General features: G+C 40.1%; 2 protein-coding genes across 10 annotated transcripts; both read right to left on the bottom strand.

Annotated features, from left to right (window-relative positions):
- Window positions 1-657: 657 nt before the first annotated feature.
- Window positions 658-26,192, bottom strand: LOC6586033 (anoctamin-1). 8 transcript variants are annotated; one of them, XM_044011251.1, is made up of 11 exons: window positions 25,965-26,192; window positions 24,375-24,677; window positions 22,629-23,179; window positions 20,924-21,076; window positions 5,558-5,995; window positions 3,601-3,656; window positions 3,004-3,541; window positions 2,304-2,925; window positions 1,967-2,172; window positions 1,593-1,874; window positions 658-1,071 (listed from the first exon to the last, which is right to left on the bottom strand). In XM_044011251.1, exons 2-11 carry the CDS (start codon window positions 24,385-24,387, stop codon window positions 811-813), a joined length of 3,120 nt encoding a protein of 1,039 aa, XP_043867186.1. In that variant the 5' UTR covers window positions 24,388-24,677; window positions 25,965-26,192; the 3' UTR covers window positions 658-810. The 8 variants fall into 8 exon arrangements, with proteins under 8 accessions (XP_043867186.1, XP_015016098.1, XP_032589018.1 ...); XM_015160612.3 differs by lacking the exon at window positions 24,375-24,677; XM_032733127.2 differs by lacking the exon at window positions 25,965-26,192 and having other exon boundaries at window positions 24,375-25,140.
- LOC26528034 (phosphoglycolate phosphatase 2) lies at window positions 8,660-11,229 on the bottom strand. 2 transcript variants are annotated; one of them, XM_015160613.3, is made up of 6 exons: window positions 10,931-11,068; window positions 10,685-10,766; window positions 9,621-9,787; window positions 9,433-9,567; window positions 9,167-9,374; window positions 8,660-9,105 (listed from the first exon to the last, which is right to left on the bottom strand). In XM_015160613.3, the coding sequence occupies exons 1-6, from the start codon at window positions 10,943-10,945 to the stop codon at window positions 8,795-8,797; spliced, it is 918 nt and encodes a 305-aa protein (XP_015016099.1). In that variant the 5' UTR covers window positions 10,946-11,068; the 3' UTR covers window positions 8,660-8,794. The 2 variants fall into 2 exon arrangements, with proteins under 2 accessions (XP_015016099.1, XP_043867213.1); XM_044011278.1 differs by lacking the exons at window positions 10,685-10,766; window positions 10,931-11,068 and adding an exon at window positions 11,118-11,229.

The raw sequence follows: 26,192 nt of genomic DNA, 5'->3' as shown, positions 1-26,192 counted from the left end.
GATTTAGCTCTGTCCGTCCGTTCGTCTGTCCGTATGTTAGAATGCGTCGATCTCAGAAGATATAAGAGCTAGAGACTTGAATTTTTTGCTTTCAATATCGATAACTTGCCCCGTTATTTTGTTATCGATTAAAAACATTATCGAAAACCAGTAGTAAATTTTTATCTCCTACATCTTTAAAGCTAGAGTCTCCAAATTTTATATGTATACTTATATGCATTTTCTAAAATTTCAGTTTTTGTCAAAAATTTACCCCCCACCCCTAATTCACCCCTTCACCCTCACATTTGTAAAAGGCGTATTTCAAATACTAGAGATTTGTGCTTTGGCAAATACATGCATATTTATGTTATATTCATGATCTAAAAGTTTCATGAAGAAAGTCCACCCACAAGAAAAGTTATTGAACCATTAAGTTCCCATTGTAAGCAACCACTGCAGCCAATGCGTGTTTATGCATGCGTACGTATGACTGTGTGTGTGCGTGTATGTGTGCAGTTACTCGAAGGGTTCAGGGGATCTCAGTCGGGCAGTCTCGACTAGAGCTTTCTTAGTTGTTTGTTTCTTTTTTTTCCGGGTGGGGCGGGGCTGAAAGATAGTTTTGCTTGTTAAGGGGGGCGGCGTAACTAAGTACGTTACATCGGAGCTCAATGCATGTTACATTCATTATATACAAAAGTATATAGTTATATTGGTTTCTATCTATGTATATATACATATATATAAATCATCCACAATAAGAGGCTTATGAACTAAAATGCACTTGAATCGACGCTACAAAAACAAAATAAACTGGGGCATGATTGAGTCTTAGACAAAAGTTGTTGCATTGTCGCTGTTGCCATTGAGACGCAGGCGCGGCGACTGTTGCTGCTGTTGCTGCTGTTGCTGCTGCTGTTGCTGTTGCTGCTGCAGTTGTTGCTGCTGCGTTATCTCCTGGACCTGACTCTTCTCATAGTCGATGATGTGCTCGCGCAGCAGAAAGTTTTCGCGTTTGATGCGCTTCAGCAGGCGGGCCGAGACGTCGGGCACAGCCCAGCGCAAAATGCCCTGCAGCATGCTGATGATATTCTATAATGAAAAAAATAATACAGAAATAAAGCATATATAGTAACAAGTAAGAATTACAACAAAAAAATCGAAATTATATAAAATACATACAAGTCTACATTTAAAATTTGGAAGCTCTACCTCTAAAGGTTTAGGAGGTATAATTAAATAACTAGCTTTCGATAAGGGTTTTAATCGATAATAAAATATCGGAGATAATTATCGATATATAGAGAAAAACTTGAAATGAGCGTGATATACACGGACCTAAGAAAAAAAATTTCAAGTCTCTAGCTCTTATATCTTCTGAGATCGACGCGTTCATACATACGGACGGACGGACGGACAGACAGACGGACAGGGCCAAATCGACTTAGCTCGTCGCCCTGATCAAGAATATATACACTTTATGGGGTCTGCCTCGTCTCCTTCTGCCTGTTACATACTTTTAACAAAACCATTATACCCTGATTTCCCATTGAAAATGGGTTCAGGGTATCAAAACTAGATATACATATATGTATTTAGAGACAATCTCTCACTTGATAGATGACTATGAAGGCCAGGCGGGCCATCAGGATCTTCCAGTAGATCATGGGCCGCTTGTAGGGTGGGTCCACCCACGGATCGTTGCGGAACTCAATATAGTGGCAGAGCGTCACGTTGGCCGCATTGCTGGCATCCAGCAGCGATTGCGTCTTGTAGTCCTTGGTATAAAATGCAGCCAGCGTAAAGTTCAGATAGCCATCCAGCTCGGGATCATCGTGGGTGGCTTTGTAAACGAATTTCGGTATAAAATTCGTGCTAAATGCAATTATCATGGCCTGCAAGCATATATATATATATATATATATATATATAAATATAAATATTTAGTATGTGCATTCGGGAGTTTGTCGTTTAGTTCACTACTCACGCTCGAGGCGACCGAGATGTGTGTGACGACGGCCATAATGTTTTGCCAGACGCCAATGTTGCGAGCTCGCATGCCCACGGGACGCCGTACGAAGCGCAGCATTTTGATGGCATCCAGACGCACCTCAATCACGTTATTGATCAGCGCCAATAGCGGCGCCAAGGGAAATGCCAAGCTAAACAACGTGATGAAGCCATACTGCACCACTGCGCATAGATGCGAAAGGGAGAGACAGAGAGAGAGAGAGAGAGGGAGAGAGAGAGAGAGAGAGGGAGAGAGAGAAAGTGATTAGAGTCATTTGATTCGAGTTTCGAGTGTCGTATCTAGCCAATCCTACCCATCTCCAGATACTCCTCATACAATGAATTGCCCTCGGCTGGCAGCAAATTAAAGTCTTCGGTAAACTGATTGATAGACGGCACCTTCTTTTCGTTGTGGCGCTTGAGGAAATCGTAGCGTTGGCTCAGCTCATTGAAGACACGCATCAGAAATGGTATGAGCATCTCGATAACCGCATTCACCGCCTGCTTGCCCCCCATTATGATCACCAGCTGCATGCAGAGCTCCATGAGACAGCCGCCGGGATTGCATTCCTCCTGCCGGAAACTGAATATCCGATTGTATTTGGAGGGATAGCCAACGAATTTGCCCTTCAGAAATGCAATATAGAATAACGATGAATAGTAGTTAACGAACTGGAACACATAGTTCTTGATGGTGAGACTCTCGTCGTATTCGGTTTGTGTGCGACAATATTCGTAATTGGTTAGGCTAATCGCCAGCTTGCTGTAGACCAGATCCAGCACCGAGATCACAAGCAGATCGAGAAAACCGGCCGTTATTGGCAGCACCATGATCTTGTACGTCATTGAGTCCTCGTTGCCAATGATGGAGCTGGAGGCACGCTGGGCCATCCGATAAATGATGATGGCCGCCACGCCGATCAGTGATATGCATATCTGCCAACAAATCGAACGCATATACATACAGATATAGATAGATATGGACAATGGACAATGGGTAGTTCGGGAACATACAAACAACACCACGATGCTGTAGCTGGTAAAGTTGGGCAGAAACTTGAAGCTCCAGAAGGGCACATCCGGATCAAGCGGTGTGTCCTTGAGCTTCTTGGACTTGCGGAGTTTGGCCAGGTACTGGGGACGCGGATGCTCCACATGATGATTGAAACCGGTGAGGCCCCAGCGATGCACCAGACCCGCCGAGTAGCGCTTCCACAGCTCCAAGTAGGCCACCGCCCAGATGGACAACACAAAGGCGAACACCATCGTCATTTTGTTATCAATCAGATAGTTGAAACGCGAGGATGCGCACGTCTCGTTCAGATGCCAGAACTTGCAGCCACGATCGCACTGAGGGCACATGATCGTCTCGTTGCCTTTGCATATGTCATAGCTAATCGGATCACTGTTCCACGTCACGAAGCCGTAGAGAAAGAAGAGTATGCCCAGCACGCTAATCGGTATCAGCATCTGCGTATAGAAGCCCAGCCAGGCATAGTAGAGCGCCACCTTGGCCCCAAAGTAGTCCTTGATGTGATCCAGTGGCTGCATTCTGAGAGAGAGAGAAGGATTAATGAATGCCAAATCAAATCAAACCAAATCTATGCTTACTTCTTCCAATTACGTAGGCTCGCCCATTCCTTCAGCAGATCATCACGTTTGACCTTCTGAAATATATTAATCATTTAACAATATTAATCACCATATTTATTATATATACAGGCGACGCCAAAAGTATTTTGAAAACACAACTGTTAGGCAAATATGCTTATAGCTAGGAAAAAACAACATTTTAAGACTCTAGCTCTTATATCTTCAGAGATCGACGCGTTCTTACACACGGACGGACGGACAGACATGGCTAAATCGACTCAGCTCGTCGCTCTGATCAGGAATATATATACACTAGTCGGCATAATTATAACTATCTAACGGCTTTATTCAGAACACTTTATTTATCATACCCTGAACCCATTGAAATTGGGAAATCAGAGTATAATGGTTTTGTTGAAATATATATAACAGGCAAAAGGAGGCGTGGCGAACCCTACAAAGCATGTATATTCTTTATCAGGGCGACGAGCTGAGTCGATTTGGCCCTGTCCGTCTGTCCGTCCGTCTGTCCGTATGTATGAACGCGTCGATTTCAGAAGATATAAGAGCTAGAGACTTCAATTTTTTTTAAATGTCCGTAAATACAGCGCGGATATCGAGCTTATCACCAAAAATCGATAGCTCATTCCGTTATTTTTTATCGATAAAAACCCTAAAAAAACACCTAGGAAAAAAATTTAAAGCCTCGAGTCTTATATCTTCTGAGATCGACGCGTTCAAACATACGGACAGAGGGACAGAACTAAATCGACTCAGCGCGTCGCCCTGATCAAGAATATATATACTTTATGGCAAATTTTATCAGCGTTCATTATTCGATGCCCCCATGCATTCTTATCAGCAGAAAGAGGATGAAACATGTAAGATAGCTGTAGTCGATACTGCTCGACTACGGGATCCTCTGGCCCCTTCGAGCAGCTGATATCTTACTAATTCCTTTCCGTATTTCCGCTTACACACACATAAACACTTACAGACACATATAGGCACGCACGCATAAACACGCATAATTGTTTGATAACTTTTCTTGTGGATGTACTTTCTTCATGAAACTTTCAGATTGCGATTACAACATTAAAGTGCGTCTATGAGCCAAAGCACAACTCTTTAGTATTTGAAATTCTCCTTTTACAAACGTGTGGTGATGGGGTGGATATAGGAGTGAGGAGTGAATAATAGCAAAAATCGAAACAATAAAATTCATATAAATATACATAAAAAATTTGGCGACTTTGGCTTTAAAGATATTGGAGATATAATTAACTAGCTAACCGGGAAGAGTTATCGATTTTGGAGATAAACTCGATATCCGCGCTATATATACGGACATTTGAAAAAAATTCAAGAATATAGCTCTTATATCTTCTGAAATCGACGAATTCAGACATACGGACAGACAAACAGACGGACAGAGCCAAATCGACTCAGCTCGTCGCCCTGATCAACAATATATATAATTTGTGGGGTTTGCCACGCCTCCTTCTGGCTCTTACATACATTTCAACAATTCATTATACCCTGATTTCCATTTTCAATAGGTTCAGGGTATAAAAATGTAAATGGCATAGAGCTATTACGAGTATGAGATTCTTTCTTTGATTCTAATGTTCGCTATTTTATATAACGGTACTATGCAATGCCAACTTTAATAGTCACAAAACGATTTCTTCAAAATATTTATGCCTACTAGTGTACTTTTCACAAAGTCATTATAACCAGATTTCCCAGATTTTCTATGCTTTAGCTATAAACGAAGAACCGCTATATACTCGATTTCTTCAAAACAGAACGCAAAATAGAGTAAAAAATTGTTCCCAAATATATAATATAATATGTTATACCGTCGACTGTATATATACATAGATATATATAGATACGTATAAATAAATAAATAAATAAATAAATAAATAAATATATAGTAGATACATATACATATGTCCACCAGATTACTTACATTGTGCAGCGTATAGGCGCAGAGGTAGACCCCATCCTCGATGAGCTTCTCGATGCCCACACTCTTGGCCTTCTCGTCGCCCTTCTCGAAGTGCTGTCGCTGCATTATGAAATTGATGATCGAATACCGTGTGCTGTCATCAAAGTAGTTGGGATGCTCCTTATCATACAGCTCGAGGTATTTACGTGCGAATTCCATGTGGATGCGTTGGCTGCGCTCGGGAAACACCTCATTGTTTAGCTGCACCGAACTGAACAGTCTGCGGCACATGCGACTCCAGCAGGTCTTCAGTTCGCGCTGGCTCTCCGCGATGATTTGCTCCTGGCCCGGTATCACCTTCATTGGCATCTTGATCACCTTCATTGGCATCTTGATCTTTAGCACTTCCGCATACCGCTCCAGCACCGGCATCGGTGCATGCACTTTGGTGAAGTGCACCCATTGCTCTAGCACTAGGCCCTCGCGCTTTAGATTCTCCTCGAAGATTTCACGCTGCTCTTTGTCACTAACATCGCCGTTGTAGGCCAGAACAAAATCCACGCTGCGTCCATCCTTCAAGCTGCAATCCGTCTGTCAAGGGAGAGGTTCACATTATTATTATTATATATATATATATATATATCAGGGATCGGGTGTACACGAAATAAGGGCTTGTAGGTGCAATTGCCGCTTCAGAAAAAAAAAAAAAACTGATCAAGCATCAACTTCATACAGGATCATCTGGTGAAGTGTCCATTTCATAGCAGGAGTGGAACGGTTTGCATATATTCGTGCAAAACATGCTCAATAACTGAACCGATCTGGCCAAACATAAAAGTCTAACTAACTGCAGTCTGTCGTAATATTTCAATATCTGGAACCGGATATTTATAAATACGAAAGTCAGGAATACAACGCGTTAACTCTGTTCGGATCGCAGTTCTACATATCAATTATTCATGGAATTGCAAGCTGATAAAACTCGCAATGTGATTGGCTCCCTATAAACATATATGTTCTTTTATGGTTCCCTTTTTCTTATAATCAGTAAATATTAAAATTAAACAAATACCCCTTTTAAAGCAAGCTCAAAGTAAATACAGCTGTAATCGATCCTGAAAGCTAAGATGTTTGCCAAATATTACAGTGAGATATGATATGTACGTATAAATGTTGTGCGTATACTGAGTCATGCACATACATACACACATATACATGCACTAAGCCAACGCACGCATTGGAAAATATTCGGAAAATATGAAATCTTTTCAGACAACGCTCCTGACTCCTATGTTTGATCAAAACTGAGCTTAAACTTAACTTATGTACAATTTATATACTAAGGTATATTTGAATACGTATGTATATATGTATGTATGTACATATATTGTTATACATACATATATACATATTGAGGTATTTATGCTAAAAAATTGCCATTACCCATTCCCCGCAAGCAAACTATTGAAAAAAGAGAGAAAAAAAGAAAAGACAGAAAATGGTGAGAAACGTAGCCACAGCAAGTAAACAAAATAATGCGAATACAGTGTGAATTGATGCATATGTGATGCATGTACATAAATATGTATGTATCGATGTATGTATGTACGTATGCAGATGCTGTCAAAAACAGTTTTCTATTAGTTAAATGCATTTAAAGCCAAACGAACCACAGTGCGCAGCTAACCAGGAAACAGAGTGGAACGACTTGGAATTGGAATGGATGTGTGTGTGCTGCTGCCATGAAATGCTGAGAAATGAAACTTGTGCGAGCGTATGCAAACGATTAGCGTAGTGTGAGTGACAGAGAAAGAGAGCGAGAGCGAGAGAGCAATATACAATTGCAGCGTACATAACTAAAAAGGGATAGAGTGCACGCCATTGAGTAGCGCCTATTACTGTTATTAATGATATTTGTCTGTATGTATGTATGTATTGGCATATTGGCAAGAGTATTTGCATTGCTTGTGCTGCTTATTTAATCGTTGATCGTTTGTTGGTTTTTGTGTGTTGTTTGTTTTGGTTTTTAGTTTATTGTTGTTTACCCTCGATTTCCACTGGGAGTATGTAATTGGCAATTTCTTATCTCTATTAGAAACTGTGCTACTTTGCCTTAAAAGACGTCTAGAGACCTCATCATCACCGCTGCCCGCGCCAGCGCCAGCGCCCGTTCGGCTATAGCCATAGCCACCGGCGACGCCAATGCCGGTGGGCAGATGTGTGCGTCCGTTTTGCAATGCCAGCAGCTGGGCAGCAATGGCAGCGTCCGTATGGTCAACGCCAACGGCACCAGCACCAGCACCAGCACCGGCATCACCATTCAGATGCTCCAGCGCCGTCGACTGTCGATAGCCCGGCTGCCAGCCAGCGAGCCTCATGTGATCCGTAACGATGGCGCTGTTCCTCAAACTGTTGCGCGTCTCATCGCCGGCCAGATCCACCGCCGAGTGGTAAATGGTATTGCGGGACTGCGATAGCGACTTGCGATGTGCCGCCGCTGCCGCTGCCTCCGAATCGGCCAGCGAGATCGTATCAAAGTAAAGACTCTCTCGCTCATCCATTTCCGATTCGGGATAATAGTAGTCGGGATGGATCTACTGCAGATCTACTGAGAGTACACCCAAGGCGCATGGCTAACCCCAACCAACATTTGAAGATATACTAATGCTTTTAGATATATATATATACATGCATATATCGTTTTAAGGGTTAAAGGTGACCTTGTCATATATACAGAAAATTTATTCCTAATTATTCCAAACCGGTTCCGCTTTAATTTAGTATATGTATTATATATAGTATGTGTTATATTTTTGATAAGAGCATGCTCTTAATATAAATATTCTGTTTCACTTCATTATTTTGTCTCGGATTTGTCAAATTATTCTGAAGTATCCCTCGCCTTACTCGCTCATAACCATATACCACTTGCATTACTATACTATATGTATTTATATTATATTATTGATCAAATATTCTTTTCAATATAATCTGATTCACTTCTGCTATTGTCTCCCATTCGGTTCGGTTTCGACTTGAAATGGGAATTTTATTGCTCCCTCTCCCACTCCTTCTCCATTTCTCTTTCTCTCTCTCCCTCTCTCTCATTATGTGCATTATGCATTACTAGGTAAACTATTGACTTTATTGCATCTGGAATTCTAGTGTCCATAGGCTTATCTAAGTTACAAATGATATATGATGGCTGTTTAGGGCTCTACGCTCCTCCTCCTGCTCTTCATTGCCTCGGTGGCCAGCTTAGTTAGCCTTATTGCACAGATCGCCCAGGCAATCGCCCACGTAGTCCGGCATGTGGGCATGGCCCGCGGGCAGGCTGTCCACGTCCGCCTGGCTGCTGCCGCCGGTGAGCACCAGCAGCGTCTGGTAGCCGCTGGCGCGCGCGAAACCAATGTCACTGGCCAGACTGTCGCCGACGAAGAGCACGCGGTTGGGCGGGATGTGGGCGTGATGCTGGCGCAGCAGCTGACGCAGTGCCTCGCCCGGTTTGCCCAGCACCGTTGGTTGCCGGCCCGTCGACTGGGCGACAATGTCGATGAATGGTCCGGGTCCTAGAGCGAAACGGAATCCTTTAGTTACCCTAGGCCTAGCCACTGCTAAACCATTGCCTACCGATGATGTCGCCATTGCCGAAGGGTATCAGCGCATCCGCAGCGCCGGCCAGAAACAAACAGCTGGGATTCTGCAGCTGGACGTGGGCACGCATCAGCTTGGTCGCCGTCAGATTGAAATCGACATCGATGATGACCGCATCCACGGGCTCGCCGCCAAAGATGGCCTCGCGCAGCTCGGCCAGAGTCTTGATGACGGAGCCCTCGCGCTGGTCGGATGAGAACGAGCTGAATCCCTGTCAAGCACTCCGAGGCAAGGCAACTCACCTCCTGGCTCAGCCGAAAGCCAGCATCGCGCAGCAGCTGCTTGAAGGGCGGCGTCGCCAAGCAATATATCATCCCGCCGAAGCCAATGTCCTTCAGATGGTCACAAACGGCCTGCGCTGGATGCACAATCTGTTCCTGTGGGCCAAGACTTATAGAATAATCCTCTAATACCTGATCTCTGGACATACCTTCGCTACATGCACCTGCGCCTGCTCGGCAAACTTGTGCAGATGCTCCGCCACGAAGCTGATGCTGTTGTTGGTCACAAAGGTCAGCCGCTTCCCGCGACGCTGCAGCTCCGCCAGGGCTTGGGCCGAGCCGGGTATAAAGTCTCGCAGCGTATACCAGACGACACCTGCAAGCAAGCCCGAAACATTAAAAGGCCCTCGCTCCTTTGGAAAACTACACTCTTGGACTGTAGACCTCTTAAGCCTGCAGACTCTTAGCTCTTTTGGTCCTTTAGAAAGGGTCTAAAGGGATATTTGAGCCATTCAACTCTTTACCCTTACACCCTTAAATGTTTGAACCTTTAGACTATATTACTTTTAAGCTTTTTAGTCATTGGACCTTAGACCTTCAGAGCTTTGGGCCTTTAGACCCTGAGACCTTAAGTGCGAATTTGCGAATTTTGAACCTTGTACCCTCTCAGATTCTTATACCTTTTAACTATTCGGCCTTATGAACTTTGGACCTTTAAACCCTTCGACCTTTAAATTCTTAGTTGCTTAGACTCTTACAACTTTGGACCTTCAGACCTTTGGGCCCTTAAGCGTTAAGGGTTGTAGTACATCCGATTACGAGAGCTTTGGCCCTTATAGACCTTAATGTCCTTAGACATTTTAACCTTTCCTCCTTCAACCATTAGATTCTTAGATCTATTGACATCTAGACCCTTAGATCTTTAGATCTTTTAAACTCTAGATCCTTAGGCCTTGGGTTCTTTAGATTCTTAGAACTGTTGAGCTGTTGACCCTTTCACCTTCAACTTTGGGCTTTTAGACTCTTTGAGCAGCAGTACGAACGTAGGCCCACAGAGCTAAACTCTTTGGCTTTTTCTTTTCCATAAAAGCCCTAAGCTAGACCCCGACTAAACAGATAAAGTCGACATCTAAAGAGCAGCAGAAACTAGACTACTTTAATGTATTTTGATGGGATAAATGGACTGATATAATATCAGATGGGGTTTACTCTCAAGGGACCAGAATCCCCGTTAGTTATTGAACAGCCCTAGCTGTCTACGCTTTGAACAAACCATCGCAATCACAGAAAACGACATCGAATGAATCGAAAAACTTTTCACGTTCCGCTGCGCTGAGCTGCTTGAAAACTTTGGGCTGTCAACGATAATGAAAGAATTGTGAATAAAGAAAGGGGATTAGTCGATTTGCCATGAATCGAAGTTCTCTATGAGTGACGCACGCTGTGGCAATTTGGCTGAGCTGAGCGCCAAGACGTCGCGCCGACTTGGCACAGGCGACGCAGCATCCTAACTACTTACCGAACTGCAGCTCATTTTACATTCAGGGAAAAAATCACCCAAAAAAGAGAAGACGATGAAAGATAAAAGCGGGTTAAAGTTGATCGAGATTTGTGAGATTATTTGTGCTTTTGTTATGCTCGCGGCGCGACTTCATGCAAATTGCATTGAAGCGTTGCGTCTATGAAGAGACCAAAGCTCCAGTTACCCGCGACTCTGATGCTCGACTGACCAAAGACAATTGACGTAGCCGGATCGGATCGGCACGGAACGCGTTGACCAAGGGGGCTAGGCACCGCGTTCATTTCAATTTAGCTGCCAGCGATTTGATTAGCGGCACGCTCGATGATCTCGTCGAGTAAAGTGTTTGAGTGTGACAAGCTCTCGATATGCCTCAATTGTTTGCATCCACCAAAGACGCGGCTGCAATTGATTTGACACCATATAGAGGTATAGATATAGATATAGATATAGATATATGTAGATATAAATATAGATATAGATATAGATATAGATATAGATATAGATATAGATATAGATATAGATATAGATATAGATATAGATATAGATATAGATATAGATATAGATATAGATATAGATATAGATATAGATATAGATATAGATATAGATATAGATATAGATATATAGATATAGATATAGATATAGATATAGATATAGATATAGATATAGATATAGATATAGATATAGATATAGATATAGATATAGATATAGATATAGATATAGATATAGATATAGATATAGATATAGATATAGATATAGATATAGATATAGATATAGATATAGATATAGATATAGATATAGATATAGATATAGATATAGATATAGATATAGATATAGATATAGATATAGATATAGATATAGATATAGATATAGATATAGATATAGATATAGATATAGATATAGATATAGATATAGATATAGATATAGATATAGATATAGATATAGATATAGATATAGATATAGATATAGATATAGATATAGATATAGATATAGATATAGATATAGATATAGATATAGATATAGATATAGATATAGATATAGATATAGATATAGATATAGATATAGATATAGATATAGATATAGATATAGATATAGATATAGATATAGATATAGATATAGATATAGATATAGATATAGATATAGATATAGATATAGATATAGATATAGATATAGATATAGATATAGATATAGATATAGATATAGATATAGATATAGATATAGATATAGATATAGATATAGATATAGATATAGATATAGATATAGATATAGATATAGATATAGATATAGATATAGATATAGATATAGATATAGATATAGATATAGATATAGATATAGATATAGATATAGATATAGATATAGATATAGATATAGATATAGATATAGATATAGATATAGATATAGATATAGATATAGATATAGATATAGATATAGATATAGATATAGATATAGATATAGATATAGATATAGATATAGATATAGATATAGATATAGATATAGATATAGATATAGATATAGATATAGATATAGATATAGATATAGATATAGATATAGATATAGATATAGATATAGATATAGATATAGATATAGATATAGATATAGATATAGATATAGATATAGATATAGATATAGATATAGATATAGATATAGATATAGATATAGATATAGATATAGATATAGATATAGATATAGATATAGATATAGATATAGATATAGATATAGATATAGATATAGATATAGATATAGATATAGATATAGATATAGATATAGATATAGATATAGATATAGATATAGATATAGATATAGATATAGATATAGATATAGATATAGATATAGATATAGATATAGATATAGATATAGATATAGATATATAGATATAGATATAGATATAGATATAGATATAGATATAGATATAGATATAGATATAGATATAGATATAGATATAGATATAGATATAGATATAGATATAGATATAGATATAGATATAGATATAGATATAGATATAGATATAGATATAGATATAGATATAGATATAGATATGCTAGATATTATGTTTATATATAGACTCAATGTACAGTTATTTAGTTAGTGCCTGTGTTTCCGGTTCTGCTCGCTTACCTGACCTGTGGCATTAGAGCATGAGTTATGCAAGATCATTGAAAATCATCATATATACATACGACGGTCCCTATAACCATATAAGTTTGCACAGCTTTTTCATAGGCGTAAGAAAGTCTCTTCATCAGATGATCATCTTGCATATATGTATTACCTATATTATTATATTATATTTATATATGATTTCATACATATAAAAATCATAAATCATTTTACCTTTACCCAAATTTTCCTCTTCCCCAATATTCTAGAATTTGAGCTTCCCAACTTCATAATAATTTTCAGTTTTTTATACCCTGAACCCATTTTCAATGGGAAATCAGGGTATAATGGTTTTGTTGAAATGTATGTAACAGGCAAAAGGAGGCGTGGCAGACCCCACAAAGTATATACATTCTTGATCAGGGCTGAGCTGAGTTGATTTAGCCCTGTCCGTCTGTCTGGCTGCCCGTCTATCCGTCTGTCAGTATGTTTGAACGCGTCGATTTCAGAAGATACAAGAGCTAGAGACCACATTTTTTTGTAAAATGTCCGTATATACCACACATATATCGAATTTTGCTTTAAAAATCGATAACTCTTCTCGATATTTTTATCGATAAAACCCTTATCGAAAATCAGTTATAAAATTATATCTCCTACAACTTTAAAGCTACAGTCTCCAAATTTTATATGCAATTTATACAATTTCGGTTTTTGTTAAAATTTACCTCCACCCCTATATCCACCCCCTCACCAACATATTTCAAAAAGGCGTATCTCAAATACTATAGACTTGTACTTTGGCAAATACATGTATATCCGTGTTATGATCATAATCTGAAAGGTTTATGAATATCGTATGTCCAGAAAAAAAGTTATTAAATAATTATGTTCTCATGGTAAGCGCACACTGCAGCCCATGCGTGTTTAGGCGTGGGTGCTTGTGTGCGGGTATGAGCGTTTGTGTGTGTGTGTGTATGTGTGTGTGTATGCGTGAGTGTGTGTGTGTGTGCGTGTGTCTTGTGTAAGTAAAAAGACGCGAAAAATTATTGAAATAGCTATTGCTCGAAGGGTTCAGGGGATCTCGTAGTCGAGCAGTCTCGACTAGAGCTTTCTTAGTTGTTTTAAATATATTCTTACTATAATTTATTTCTGTTATTTTTTTATTTTGTTTAACATTTCCAAGTCATTTTTTAATCTCATTTGATTACTATTTTTTTGTAAATTGTTAACAATTCGATGTGTAAAGTTTTATTTAGAGCATACATCGCAATGCACCTTTCTCTCTCTCTCTCTCTCTCTTTCCATCTATCTAACTCTTCCTCTCCGCTCCAACTCTTTTTGTTGTATATAAATATATTTATCAAAATAATAAAATATATTAACTGCATCTCTTAAAAGTTTACATTCGGTTGTATAAAACAGTTTTTTTTTTGTTTTTTTTTTTTGTGCTGGACGAACGTAACACAAAATCGTATAAACAACTCACATGAAGCAGCACGTACTATACATATAGATGTATAGGTGTGTGCGGGTGTCTCTCTCTGTGTGTACGTGTGTGTGTGTGTGTAGATGATATAAGGTACATTGGATTGTTTATGTTGTTTTTGCTTATATACAAATAGGCTAAGCACTCGCAATTTGATAGTTTTTGGCTTAGCAGCAGATATAAATACAGATATACATATACATATATGTATGTACATATACAGTAATACATATGTATATACTCATATATCGACACATCGTCTTAGGTACAAACGAAAGATTAGTACGAAAAAGCAATACGATTGTATGATTAGATATATGGAAGTAATCTTTGGACGCATAGCAGTCATCAAAGATGTACAAATAGTCTAGGCCAAAAGCGATATATATATATATATATACATATAGTACGAAAGCCTTTCAAACATTTTAATAATTTGGCATTTTATACAAATTTTATACAAAGTTAATCTGGTTTTTATACCCCGAACCCATTGAAAATGGGAAATCAGGGTATAATGGTTTTGTTAAATGTATGTAACAGGCAGAAGGAGGCGTGGCAGACCCCATAAAGTGTATATATTCTTTATCAGGGCGACGAGCTGAGTCGATTTAGCTCTGTCCGTCCGTTCGTCTGTCCGTATGTTAGAATGCGTCGATCTCAGAAGATATAAGAGCTAGAGACTTGAATTTTTTTCCTAGGTCCGTGTATAGCACGCGCATATCGAGTTTTGCTTTCAATATCGATAACTTGCCCCGTTATTTTGTTATCGATTAAAAACATTATCGAAAACCAGTAATAAATTTGTATCTCCTACATCTTTAAAGCTAGAGTCTCCAAATTTTATATGTATACTTATATGCATTTTATAAAATTTCAGTTTTTGTCAAAATTTACCCCCCACCCCTAATTCACCCCTTCACCCTCACATTTGTAAAAGGCGTATTTCAAATGCTAGAGATGTGTGCTTTGGCAAATACATGCATATTTATGTTATATTCATGATCTAAAAGTTTCATGAAGAAAGTACACCCACAAGAAAAGTTATTGAACCATTAAGTTCCCATTGTAAGCAACCACTGCAGCCAATGCGTGTTTATGCGTGCGTACGTATGTCTGTGTGTGTGCGTGTATGTGTGCAGTTACTCGAAGGGTTCAGGGGATCTCAGTCGGGCAGTCTCGACTAGAGCTTTCTTAATTGTTTGTTTCTTTTTTTTCCGGGTGGGGCGGGGCTGAAAGATAGTTTTGCTTGTTAAGGGGGGCGGCGTAGCTAAGTACGTTACATCGGAGCTCAATGCATGTTACATTCATTATATACAAAAGTATATAGTTATATTGGTTTCTATCTATATATATATACATATATATAAATCATCCACAATAAGAGGCTTATGAACTAAAATGCACTTGAATCGACGCTACAAAAACAAAATAAACTGGGGCATGATTGAGTCTTAGACAAAAGTTGTTGCATTGTCGCTGTTGCCATTGAGACGCAGGCGCGGCGACTGTTGCTGCTGTTGCTGCTGTTGCTGCTGCTGTTGCTGTTGCTGCTGCAGTTGTTGCTGCTGCGTTATCTCCTGGACCTGACTCTTCTCATAGTCGATGATGTGCTCGCGCAGCAGAAAGTTTTCGCGTTTGATGCGCTTCAGCAGGCGGGCCGAGACGTCGGGCACAGCCCAGCGCAAAATGCCCTGCAGCATGCTGATGATATTCTATAATGAAAAAAATAATACAGAAATAAAGCATATATAATAAAAACTAGATATTCAAATCTGTATTTAGGGACAATCTCTCACTTGATAGATGACTATGAAGGCCAGGCGGGCCATCAGGATCTTCCAGTAGATCATGGGCCGCTTGTAGGGTGGGTCCACCCACGGATCGTTGCGGAACTCAATATAGTGGCAGAGCGTCACGTTGGCCGCATTGCTGGCATCCAGCAGCGATTGCGTCTTGTAGTCCTTGGTATAAAATGCGGCCAGCGTAAAGTTCAGATAGCCATCCAGCTCGGGATCATCGTGGGTGGCTTTGTAAACGAATTTCGGTATAAAGTTCGTGCTAAATGCAATTATCATGGCCTGCAAGCATATATATATATATATATATATATATATATAAATATAAATATTTAGTATGTGCATTCGGGAGTTTGTCGTTTAGTTCACTACTCACGCTCGAGGCGACCGAGATGTGTGTGACGACGGCCATAATGTTTTGCCAGACGCCAATGTTGCGAGCTCGCATGCCCACGGGACGCCGTACGAAGCGCAGCATTTTGATGGCATCCAGACGCACCTCAATCACGTTATTGATCAGCGCCAATAGCGGCGCCAAGGGAAATGCCAAGCTAAACAACGTGATGAAGCCATACTGCACCACTGCGCATAGATGCGAAAGGGAGAGACAGAGAGAGAGAGAGAGGGAGAGAGAGAGAGAGAGAAAGGGAGAGAGAGAGAGAGAGAGGGAGAGAGAGAAAGTGATTAGAGTCATTTGATTCGAGTTTGTCGTATCTAGCCAATCCTACCCATCTCCAGATACTCCTCATACAATGAATTGCCCTCGGCTGGCAGCAAATTAAAGTCTTCGGTAAACTGATTGATAGACGGCACCTTCTTTTCGTTGTGGCGCTTGAGGAAATCGTAGCGTTGGCTCAGCTCATTGAAGACACGCATCAGAAATGGTATGAGCATCTCGATAACCGCATTCACCGCCTGCTTGCCCCCCATTATGATCACCAGCTGCATGCAGAGCTCCATGAGACAGCCGCCGGGATTGCATTCCTCCTGCCGGAAACTGAATATCCGATTGTATTTGGAGGGATAGCCAACGAATTTGCCCTTCAGAAATGCAATATAGAATAACGATGAATAGTAGTTAACGAACTGGAACACATAGTTCTTGATGGTGAGACTCTCGTCGTATTCGGTTTGTGTGCGACAATATTCGTAATTGGTTAGGCTAATCGCCAGCTTGCTGTAGACCAGATCCAGCACCGAGATCACAAGCAGATCGAGAAAACCGGCCGTTATTGGCAGCACCATGATCTTGTACGTCATTGAGTCCTCGTTGCCAATGATGGAGCTGGAGGCACGCTGGGCCATCCGATAAATGATGATGGCCGCCACGCCGATCAGTGATATGCATATCTGCCAACAAATCGAACGCATATACATACAGATATAGATAGATATGGACAATGGACAATGGGTAGTTCGGGAACATACAAACAACACCACGATGCTGTAGCTGGTAAAGTTGGGCAGAAACTTGAAGCTCCAGAAGGGCACATCCGGATCAAACATGGTTTTGGTGTCAAGCGGTGTGTCCTTGAGCTTCTTGGACTTGCGGAGTTTGGCCAGGTACTGGGGACGCGGATGCTCCACATGATGATTGAAACCGGTGAGGCCCCAGCGATGCACCAGACCCGCCGAGTAGCGCTTCCACAGCTCCAAGTAGGCCACCGCCCAGATGGACAACACAAAGGCGAACACCATCGTCATTTTGTTATCAATCAGATAGTTGAAACGCGAGGATGCGCACGTCTCGTTCAGATGCCAGAACTTGCAGCCACGATCGCACTGAGGGCACATGATCGTCTCGTTGCCTTTGCATATGTCATAGCTAATCGGATCACTGTTCCACGTCACGAAGCCGTAGAGAAAGAAGAGTATGCCCAGCACGCTAATCGGTATCAGCATCTGCGTATAGAAGCCCAGCCAGGCATAGTAGAGCGCCACCTTGGCCCCAAAGTAGTCCTTGATGTGATCCAGTGGCTGCATTCTGAGAGAGAGAGAAGGATTAATGAATGCCAAATCAAATCAAACCAAATCTATGCTTACTTCTTCCAATTACGTAGGCTCGCCCATTCCTTCAGCAGATCATCACGTTTGACCTTCTGAAATATATTAATCATTTAACAATATTAATCACCATATTTATTATATATACAGGCGACGCCAAAAGTATTTTGAAAACACAACTGTTAGGCAAATATGCTTATAGCTAGGAAAAAACAACATTTTAAGACTCTAGCTCTTATATCTGATGAGATCGACGCGTTCTTACACACGGACAGACGGACGGACGGACAGACGGACAGAGCTAAATCGACTCAGCTCAAGAATATATATACTTTATGGGATCTGCCACGCCTCCTTCTGCCTGTTACATACATTTAACAAAACCATTATACCAATGTTCGGTGTGTAAATACTTTTGACCACCTCTGTATATATATGTATATATATATATATATATATATATATACAGCTGCGAAAAATAAAATAGCACCACTTGCAAACGCAAAGTTTAAGAAGTTCTCCTAGGTGCATTTATCAATGTATTGATCCAATTTTTTCTTGTATATAAGCAGAAAACAATTAATAATCGCAACAAGCAAGAATTATCCCAAAAATATTAATCGTTTTTATATAATTCAAAAAATTCTCAAAAAAGTCGTAAAAATGCCGAAAAAAATAATAGCACCACTAACCCTTTTCGAGTGAAAATCTATATTTTTCGCAGATTTGAATATCTTCAAAAGCACTAATTGATGAGATTTGTTGGTTATATATCTATTTTGATTAAAAAATTTTCAGAATTTGTGAAAATTTTCAAAAAAATGGGTCGTGAAGAGCATTACACCACCGAACAACCCAAACTCATCAAAAAGTTGATTTCGGCTCAAAATTTTCACAGGAAAGTTGGTCATTTGATGGGTTGTTCAAATAAAATGATCCACAATGCATTAATCCATAAAAAAAATTAATGAAAAGCGCGGATTGCGTTGAGTTCTGACCCAAAATCATGTCACTCGTCTCATTTACGAGAGTAAAAGAATCCTTTTAAGCCGGCTACTCAACTGAAAAAGGACCTAAACATATCAGCAATGGACCAAACAGTACGGAAATATTTAAGACATCTCGATTTGAACACTTTCCGTTCAAGAAAAGAACCATATTTGAATATAAAACACATTTCCAAACGGATGGCGTTTGCAAGGGAAACACAAAAATTGGTCTACGAAGGAATGAAGAAACATACTTTTGAATAATGAAAGTAAGATGCTAATTTTTAGTGGAAAAGGATCGCGGTCCTACGTGAGACATCCACAGAACTTAGAATTCGGTCCTAGATATACAAAAAAACACTTAAACATAGCGGATCAAGTGTATTAGTATGAGACTGCTTTTTTGCAAACGCCATCCGTTTGGAAATGTGTTTTATATTCAAATATGGTTCTTTTCTTGAACGGAAAGTGTTCAAATCGAGATGTCTTAAATATTTCCGTACTGTTTGGTCCATTGCTGATATGTTTAGGTCCTTTTTCAGTTGAGTAGCCGGCTTAAAAGGATTCTTTTACTCTCGTAAATGAGACGAGTGACATGATTTTGGGTCAGAACTCAACGCAATCCGCGCTTTTCATTAATTTTTTTTATGGATTAATGCATTGTGGATCATTTTATTTGAACAACCCATCAAATGACCAACTTTCCTGTGAAAATTTTGAGCCGAAATCAACTTTTTGATGAGTTTGGGTTGTTCGGTGGTGTAATGCTCTTCACGACCCATTTTTTTGAAAATTTTCACAAATTCTGAAAATTTTTTAATCAAAATAGATATATAACCAACAAATCTCATCAATTAGTGCTTTTGAAGATATTCAAATCTGCGAAAAATATAGATTTTCACTCGAAAAGGGTTAGTGGTGCTATTATTTTTTTCGGCATTTTTACGACTTTTTTGAGAATTTTTTGAATTATATAAAAACGATTAATATTTTTGGGATAATTCTTGCTTGTTGCGATTATTAATTGTTTTCTGCTTATATACAAGAAAAAATTGGATCAATACATTGATAAATGCACCTAGGAGAACTTCTTAAACTTTGCGTTTGCAAGTGGTGCTATTTTATTTTTCGCAACTGTATATATATATATATATATATATATATATATATATATATATATGTCCACCAGATTACTTACATCGTGCAGCGCATAGGCGCAGAGGTAGACCCCATCCTCGATGAGCTTCTCGATGCCCAGACTCTCGGCCGTCTCGTCGCCCTTCTCGAAGTGCTGTCGCTGCATTATGAAATTGATGATCGAATACCGTGTGCTGTCATCAAAGTAGTTGGGATGCTCCTTATCATACAGCTCGAGGTATTTACGTGCGAATTCCATGTGGATGCGTTGGCTGCGCTCGGGAAACACCTCATTGTTTAGCTGCACCGAACTGAACAGTCTGCGGCACATGCGACTCCAGCAGGTCTTCAGTTCGCGCTGGCTCTCCGCGATGATTTGCTCCTGGCCCGGTATAACCTTCATTGGCATCTTGATCTTTAGCACTTCCGCATACCGCTCCAGCACCGGCATCGGTGCATGCACTTTGGTGAAGTGCACCCATTGCTGATCATAGGGCTCTAGCACTAGGCCCTCGCGCTTTAGATTCTCCTCGAAGATTTCACGCTGCTTTTTGGCCGCCGTGTCGCTATCGTCGCCGTTGTAGGCCAGAACAAAGTCCACGCTGCGTCCATCCTTCAAGCTGCGATACGTCTGTCAAGGGAGAGGTTCACAGAGATTAAAGCGCAGCTCGATGGATTTATATATATTACATATATATATATATATATATATATATATATATATATATATATATATATATTTATTTATTTATATATATACATATATATAATATCAGGAATCGGGTGTACACAAAATAAGCGCTTGTAGGTGCAAGTGCCGCTTCAGAAAAAAAAAAAACTGACCAAGCATCAACTGCATACAAGATCATTTAGTAAAATGTCCGTTTCATAGCAGGAGTGGAACGGTTTGCATATATTCGTGCAAAACATGCTCAATAACTGAACCGATCTGGCCAAACATAAAAGTCTAACTAACTGCAGTCTGTCGTAATATTTCAATATCTGGAACCGGATATTTATAAATACGAAAGTCAGGAACACAACAGAAATACGCGTTAACTCTGTTCGGATAGCAGTTCTACATATCAATTATTCATGGAATTGCAAGCTGATAAAACTCGCAATGTGATTGGCTCCCAATAAACATATATGTTCTTTTATGGTTCCCTTTTTCTTATAATCAGTAAATATTAAAATTAAACAAATACCCCTTTTAAAGCAAGCTCAAAGTAAATACAGCTGATAATCGATCCTGAAAGCTAAGATGTTTGCCAAATATTACAGTGAGATATGATATGTACGTATAAATGTTGTGCGTATACTGAGTCATGCACATACATACACACATATACATGCACTAAGCCAACGCACGCATTGGAAAATATTCGGAAAATATGAAATCTTTTCAGACAACGCTCCTGACTCCTATGTTTGATCAAAACTGAGCTTAAACTTAACTTATGTACAATTTATATACTAAGGTATATTTGAATACGTATGTATATATGTATGTATGTACATATATTGTTATACATACATATATACATATTGAGGTATTTATGCTAAAAAATTGCCATTACCCATTCCCGCAAGCAAACTATTGAAAAAAGAGAGAAAAAAAAGAGAAAGACAGAAAATGGTGAGAAACGTAGCCACAGCAAGTAAACAAAATAATGCGAATACAGTGTGAATTGATGCATATGTGATGCATGTACATAAATATGTATGTATCGATGTATGTATGTACGTATGCAGATGCTGTCAAAAACAGTTTTCTATTAGTTAAATGCATTTAAAGCCAAACGAACCACAGTGCGCAGCTAACCAGGAAACAGAGTGGAACGACTTGGAATTGGAATGGATGTGTGTGTGCTGCTGCCATGAAATGCTGAGAAATGAAACTTGTGCGAGCGTATGCAAACGATTAGCGTAGTGAGAGTGACAGAGAAAGAGAGCGAGAGCGAGAGAGCAATATACAATTGCAGCGTACATAACTAAAAAGGGATAGAGTGCACGCCATTGAGTAGCGCCTATTACTGTTATTAATGATATTTGTCTGTATGTATGTATGTATTGGCATATTGGCAAGAGTATTTGCATTGCTTGTGCTGCTTATTTAATCGTTGATCGTTTGTTGGTTTTTGTGTGTTGTTTGTTTTGGTTTTTAGTTTATTGTTGTTTACCCTCGATTTCCACTGGGAGTATGTAATTGGCAATTTCTTATCTCTATTAGAAACTGTGCTACTTTGCCTTAAAAGACGTCTAGAGACCTCATCATCACCGCTGCCCGCGCCAGCGCCAGCGCCCGTTCGGCTATAGCCATAGCCACCGGCGACGCCAATGCCGGTGGGCAGATGTGTGCGTCCGTTTTGCAATGCCAGCAGCTGGGCAGCAATGGCAGCGTCCGTATGGTCAACGCCAACGGCACCAGCACCAGCACCAGCACCGGCATCACCATTCAGATGCTCCAGCGCCGTCGACTGTCGATAGCCCGGCTGCCAGCCAGCGAGCCTCATGTGATCCGTAACGATGGCGCTGTTCCTCAAACTGTTGCGCGTCTCATCGCCGGCCAGATCCACCGCCGAGTGGTAAATGGTATTGCGGGACTGCGATAGCGACTTGCGATGTGCCGCCGCTGCCGCTGCCTCCGAATCGGCCAGCGAGATCGTATCAAAGTAAAGACTCTCTCGCTCATCCATTTCCGATTCGGGATAATCGTAGTCGTGGGTGCGAACTGCAAACAGTATTACCAATTAGTGAACTGTGTATGCAATAACCAACACAAGTACACAAGTGCATACATGTATGTGTATATACATGTACATCAATCAAAGCATGATATGGGAATGGGCATGGAATGTTATGCTCGGTTCCAAAAACTTCTCGGGCTGATATGAAGTTCGTGAAATCGTTAAGCTAATCGATTGATAAAAGCAATTTAATCAAATAATGTGGCACAGTGGTGCAAATGCATCAACGGAAACTAGACTGAGTGAGAGGGGAGAGTGGGAGGGAGTGAGAGATGAAAATGTATTCTCTATTCGAGATAACTCCAAGGCTGCCCGACTAGCACATACCCTAAGTTTCTGTAGGTTCTGCGATCAATGCATGCACAGGCGGACGGACAAGATAAAGAATATTTATATGTAGATATCTGATGGGGTGTGCCACCTGCCTGTAAAATACACTTTGATAAAATTTGTATGTTCTGGATTTCCCATTTTCAAATTGAAGTGGGATTTTTCGTTAATTACATTTGACCCACTGTGCAGCGGCTAATTAGATGGCCAAATGAGTTAGCTTATCAATGGATTGCGACGATAGCAACTAATATATGCTAGTGATATTTCGTTAAATGGGGGTCATTGAAATGCGGTCAATTATATAATGGTATGATATGCATACATAGATATGTCTGTCTGTGTGCTCATGGGTGTAAGACCGGTGGCAAATGGATGATCATCCATTTCCGGCCTGGAACAGTGCAAAGTGAGCAAATCAAGTGTAAGTGGACGATGACTTCATGCAGATCGGGTGCTGAAGTATGTACATATGTATAGGTGAGCCTATGGGAGGGCCTTCTATAAACAAATGAAAGCAAATTAAACAGTTAGGGCCTGACTAGGCACATTTATATACCCAAACGATTGGGAGTCTCTAAGCAAACGGACACACACAAGCATAGAACTAAACTGGTCTAAGAATATATACATATGTATATGTATGTATGTATGTATATATATAAAATCAAACTGCGTGGAATTTTGCATATGAATGAATGACGAGTGAATGTATGAGGGGGGGTGAGGGCATATTGATCGTGCTATTTATTATTTATTAACAGATGCCACACATGCAAACGCTAAGCCAGATGGCCAGCATGTATGCACGTATGTATGTATGTACAGGATATATCGTTATTTATTTACCCGCTGAATACATTGTTGCGGCACAGAGGACAGCAGTGAGCGAAGGAAAGCGATAGAGAGGGAGAGAGTCGAGAGAGACAGGTAGCGAGAGTGGGGGGGCGCGACAGAGCGGCGGCAAGGAAAGGAAGTTGAAGAGCAAGGCCAGCCAGATGGCAGCTTAAAGTATCGAGTATTGTGCTTGATACCCGTTACACGTTACACGATAAAACGTAAAACGTTACACGTTACACGTACTCGGATCCAGTTCACGCAGAACCCGCGATCGCAGCTTTTGAGGACGTGCCAGGCATAACGGTACTCTGACTGTAAGCCCAAAAAAGAGAACGAAAAGCAAAAGAAAAGAGAGACCGTTGGTTAGCAGGAGCTTTGATAAACAAATTATTAAGGCACCCACTCAAAAACACACACACACACAAGCGCCGAAGAGAAAGAAATAGAGAGAGAGCAAGAGCGAGAGCGAGAGAGCAAGAGCAAGTCTGACCAATGGCCAAATGATGTCAGCTAATAAACAGCAACAAAAAAAAAACGTATCGAGCTAGAAAAATGCGTACGCGCGCGTTGTTTGACGATTACTGACCAAACTCAGGCAATGCGGCAGCGGTCTACGGTCTACGCAGAGCAGCAACTAGAACAAAACAGCAGCTAGAACAACAGCAATAATAACAACAACAAGATTTGATTGCCAAAAAGGCAGCGACAGCGTGCAGCGAGCTGTAACCGATACACATATGGAAGGCGCGCACACACACACACCCGCACGCACACTTGAATTAATTTGAATACATATGCATGCACACACACCAAATATAGACGTGAGTACATACATACATATATTTGCATGGCCACAAAGGTCAAGTTGAAGTGTAAATGATTTGTGTTGCAAAATCAAAGTGCAAATTTGAATAACGTCCAACGTGAAACCCGTTTCAATACACACAAATACACACACACACATGCACATATGCATATATTTATATGTGTACATGCTGCTTAACTGGAAATAAATATTTACGCGCGGCATGCAGCCAGTGTTTGTTAACAATTCGTCAAACTATATGCCACAAAATTAAATAAATAAATCAAATTCATACTATTCCATATGGCAAAGACTGAATACTCTGCCAGGCATACATGTGTGTGTGTGTGTGAGTGTATGTGTGTGTGTGTTATGTGCAGTTACTGTTGTTGCGTTAAGTCAAATCTTGCACTGCTGAGACAATCTAGCCGGCTTTCAATATATGCATGTTGATCATGTGTCTGTAAATATACATATGAACATGATTCAATAATATTACTGCAATCAAAAACACTATACATATGCCAAACTATTCATTCATTGCCATGTCTCATTCATTCTGACAATATCCCTCCCTTGCGGGGTATTTTGAGAAGCGCGTGGGAGGTCAACGATAACTAATCACAACAGATTGATATTCTACGCATATTTGTCAGCACTCGTCGATTTGGCTAATGATTAAGAAGTCAGATGACGACGTTGTTAGTCTGTGATGAGCTCTGGTGGCTGCAAACTCGGTTAGAGACATGGATTAGTAGTAAATATGCATCTAATTGCGGTCTAGTCGAACTCACCTTGGCCTCAGGTAGCAGCTGACCGTGATTATGGCCAGTGTCAGCTCCACGATGCTTTCTTCTGTTTTCCTGTGCGGGAATATTAACTCTGTCAGCTGTATTATCGCAATTATTTACGTGCAGCAACAGACGCCAGCGTTAGCGTCTTTGCCGTTTTGTTGTGGCTAAATTACAAACTTGTAATTCTTCGCACTTGACTATAGCTGGTGAACTATCGAGCATATCGAT

The sequence above is a fragment of the Drosophila mojavensis genome, unplaced genomic scaffold (genome assembly GCF_018153725.1).
Source record: "Drosophila mojavensis isolate 15081-1352.22 unplaced genomic scaffold, ASM1815372v1 contig_136, whole genome shotgun sequence".
Lineage (NCBI taxonomy): Eukaryota > Metazoa > Arthropoda > Insecta > Diptera > Drosophilidae > Drosophila > Drosophila mojavensis.
The sequence above is the reverse complement of the archived record's forward strand: the minus strand, read 5'-3'. Positions and strand labels throughout refer to the sequence as shown.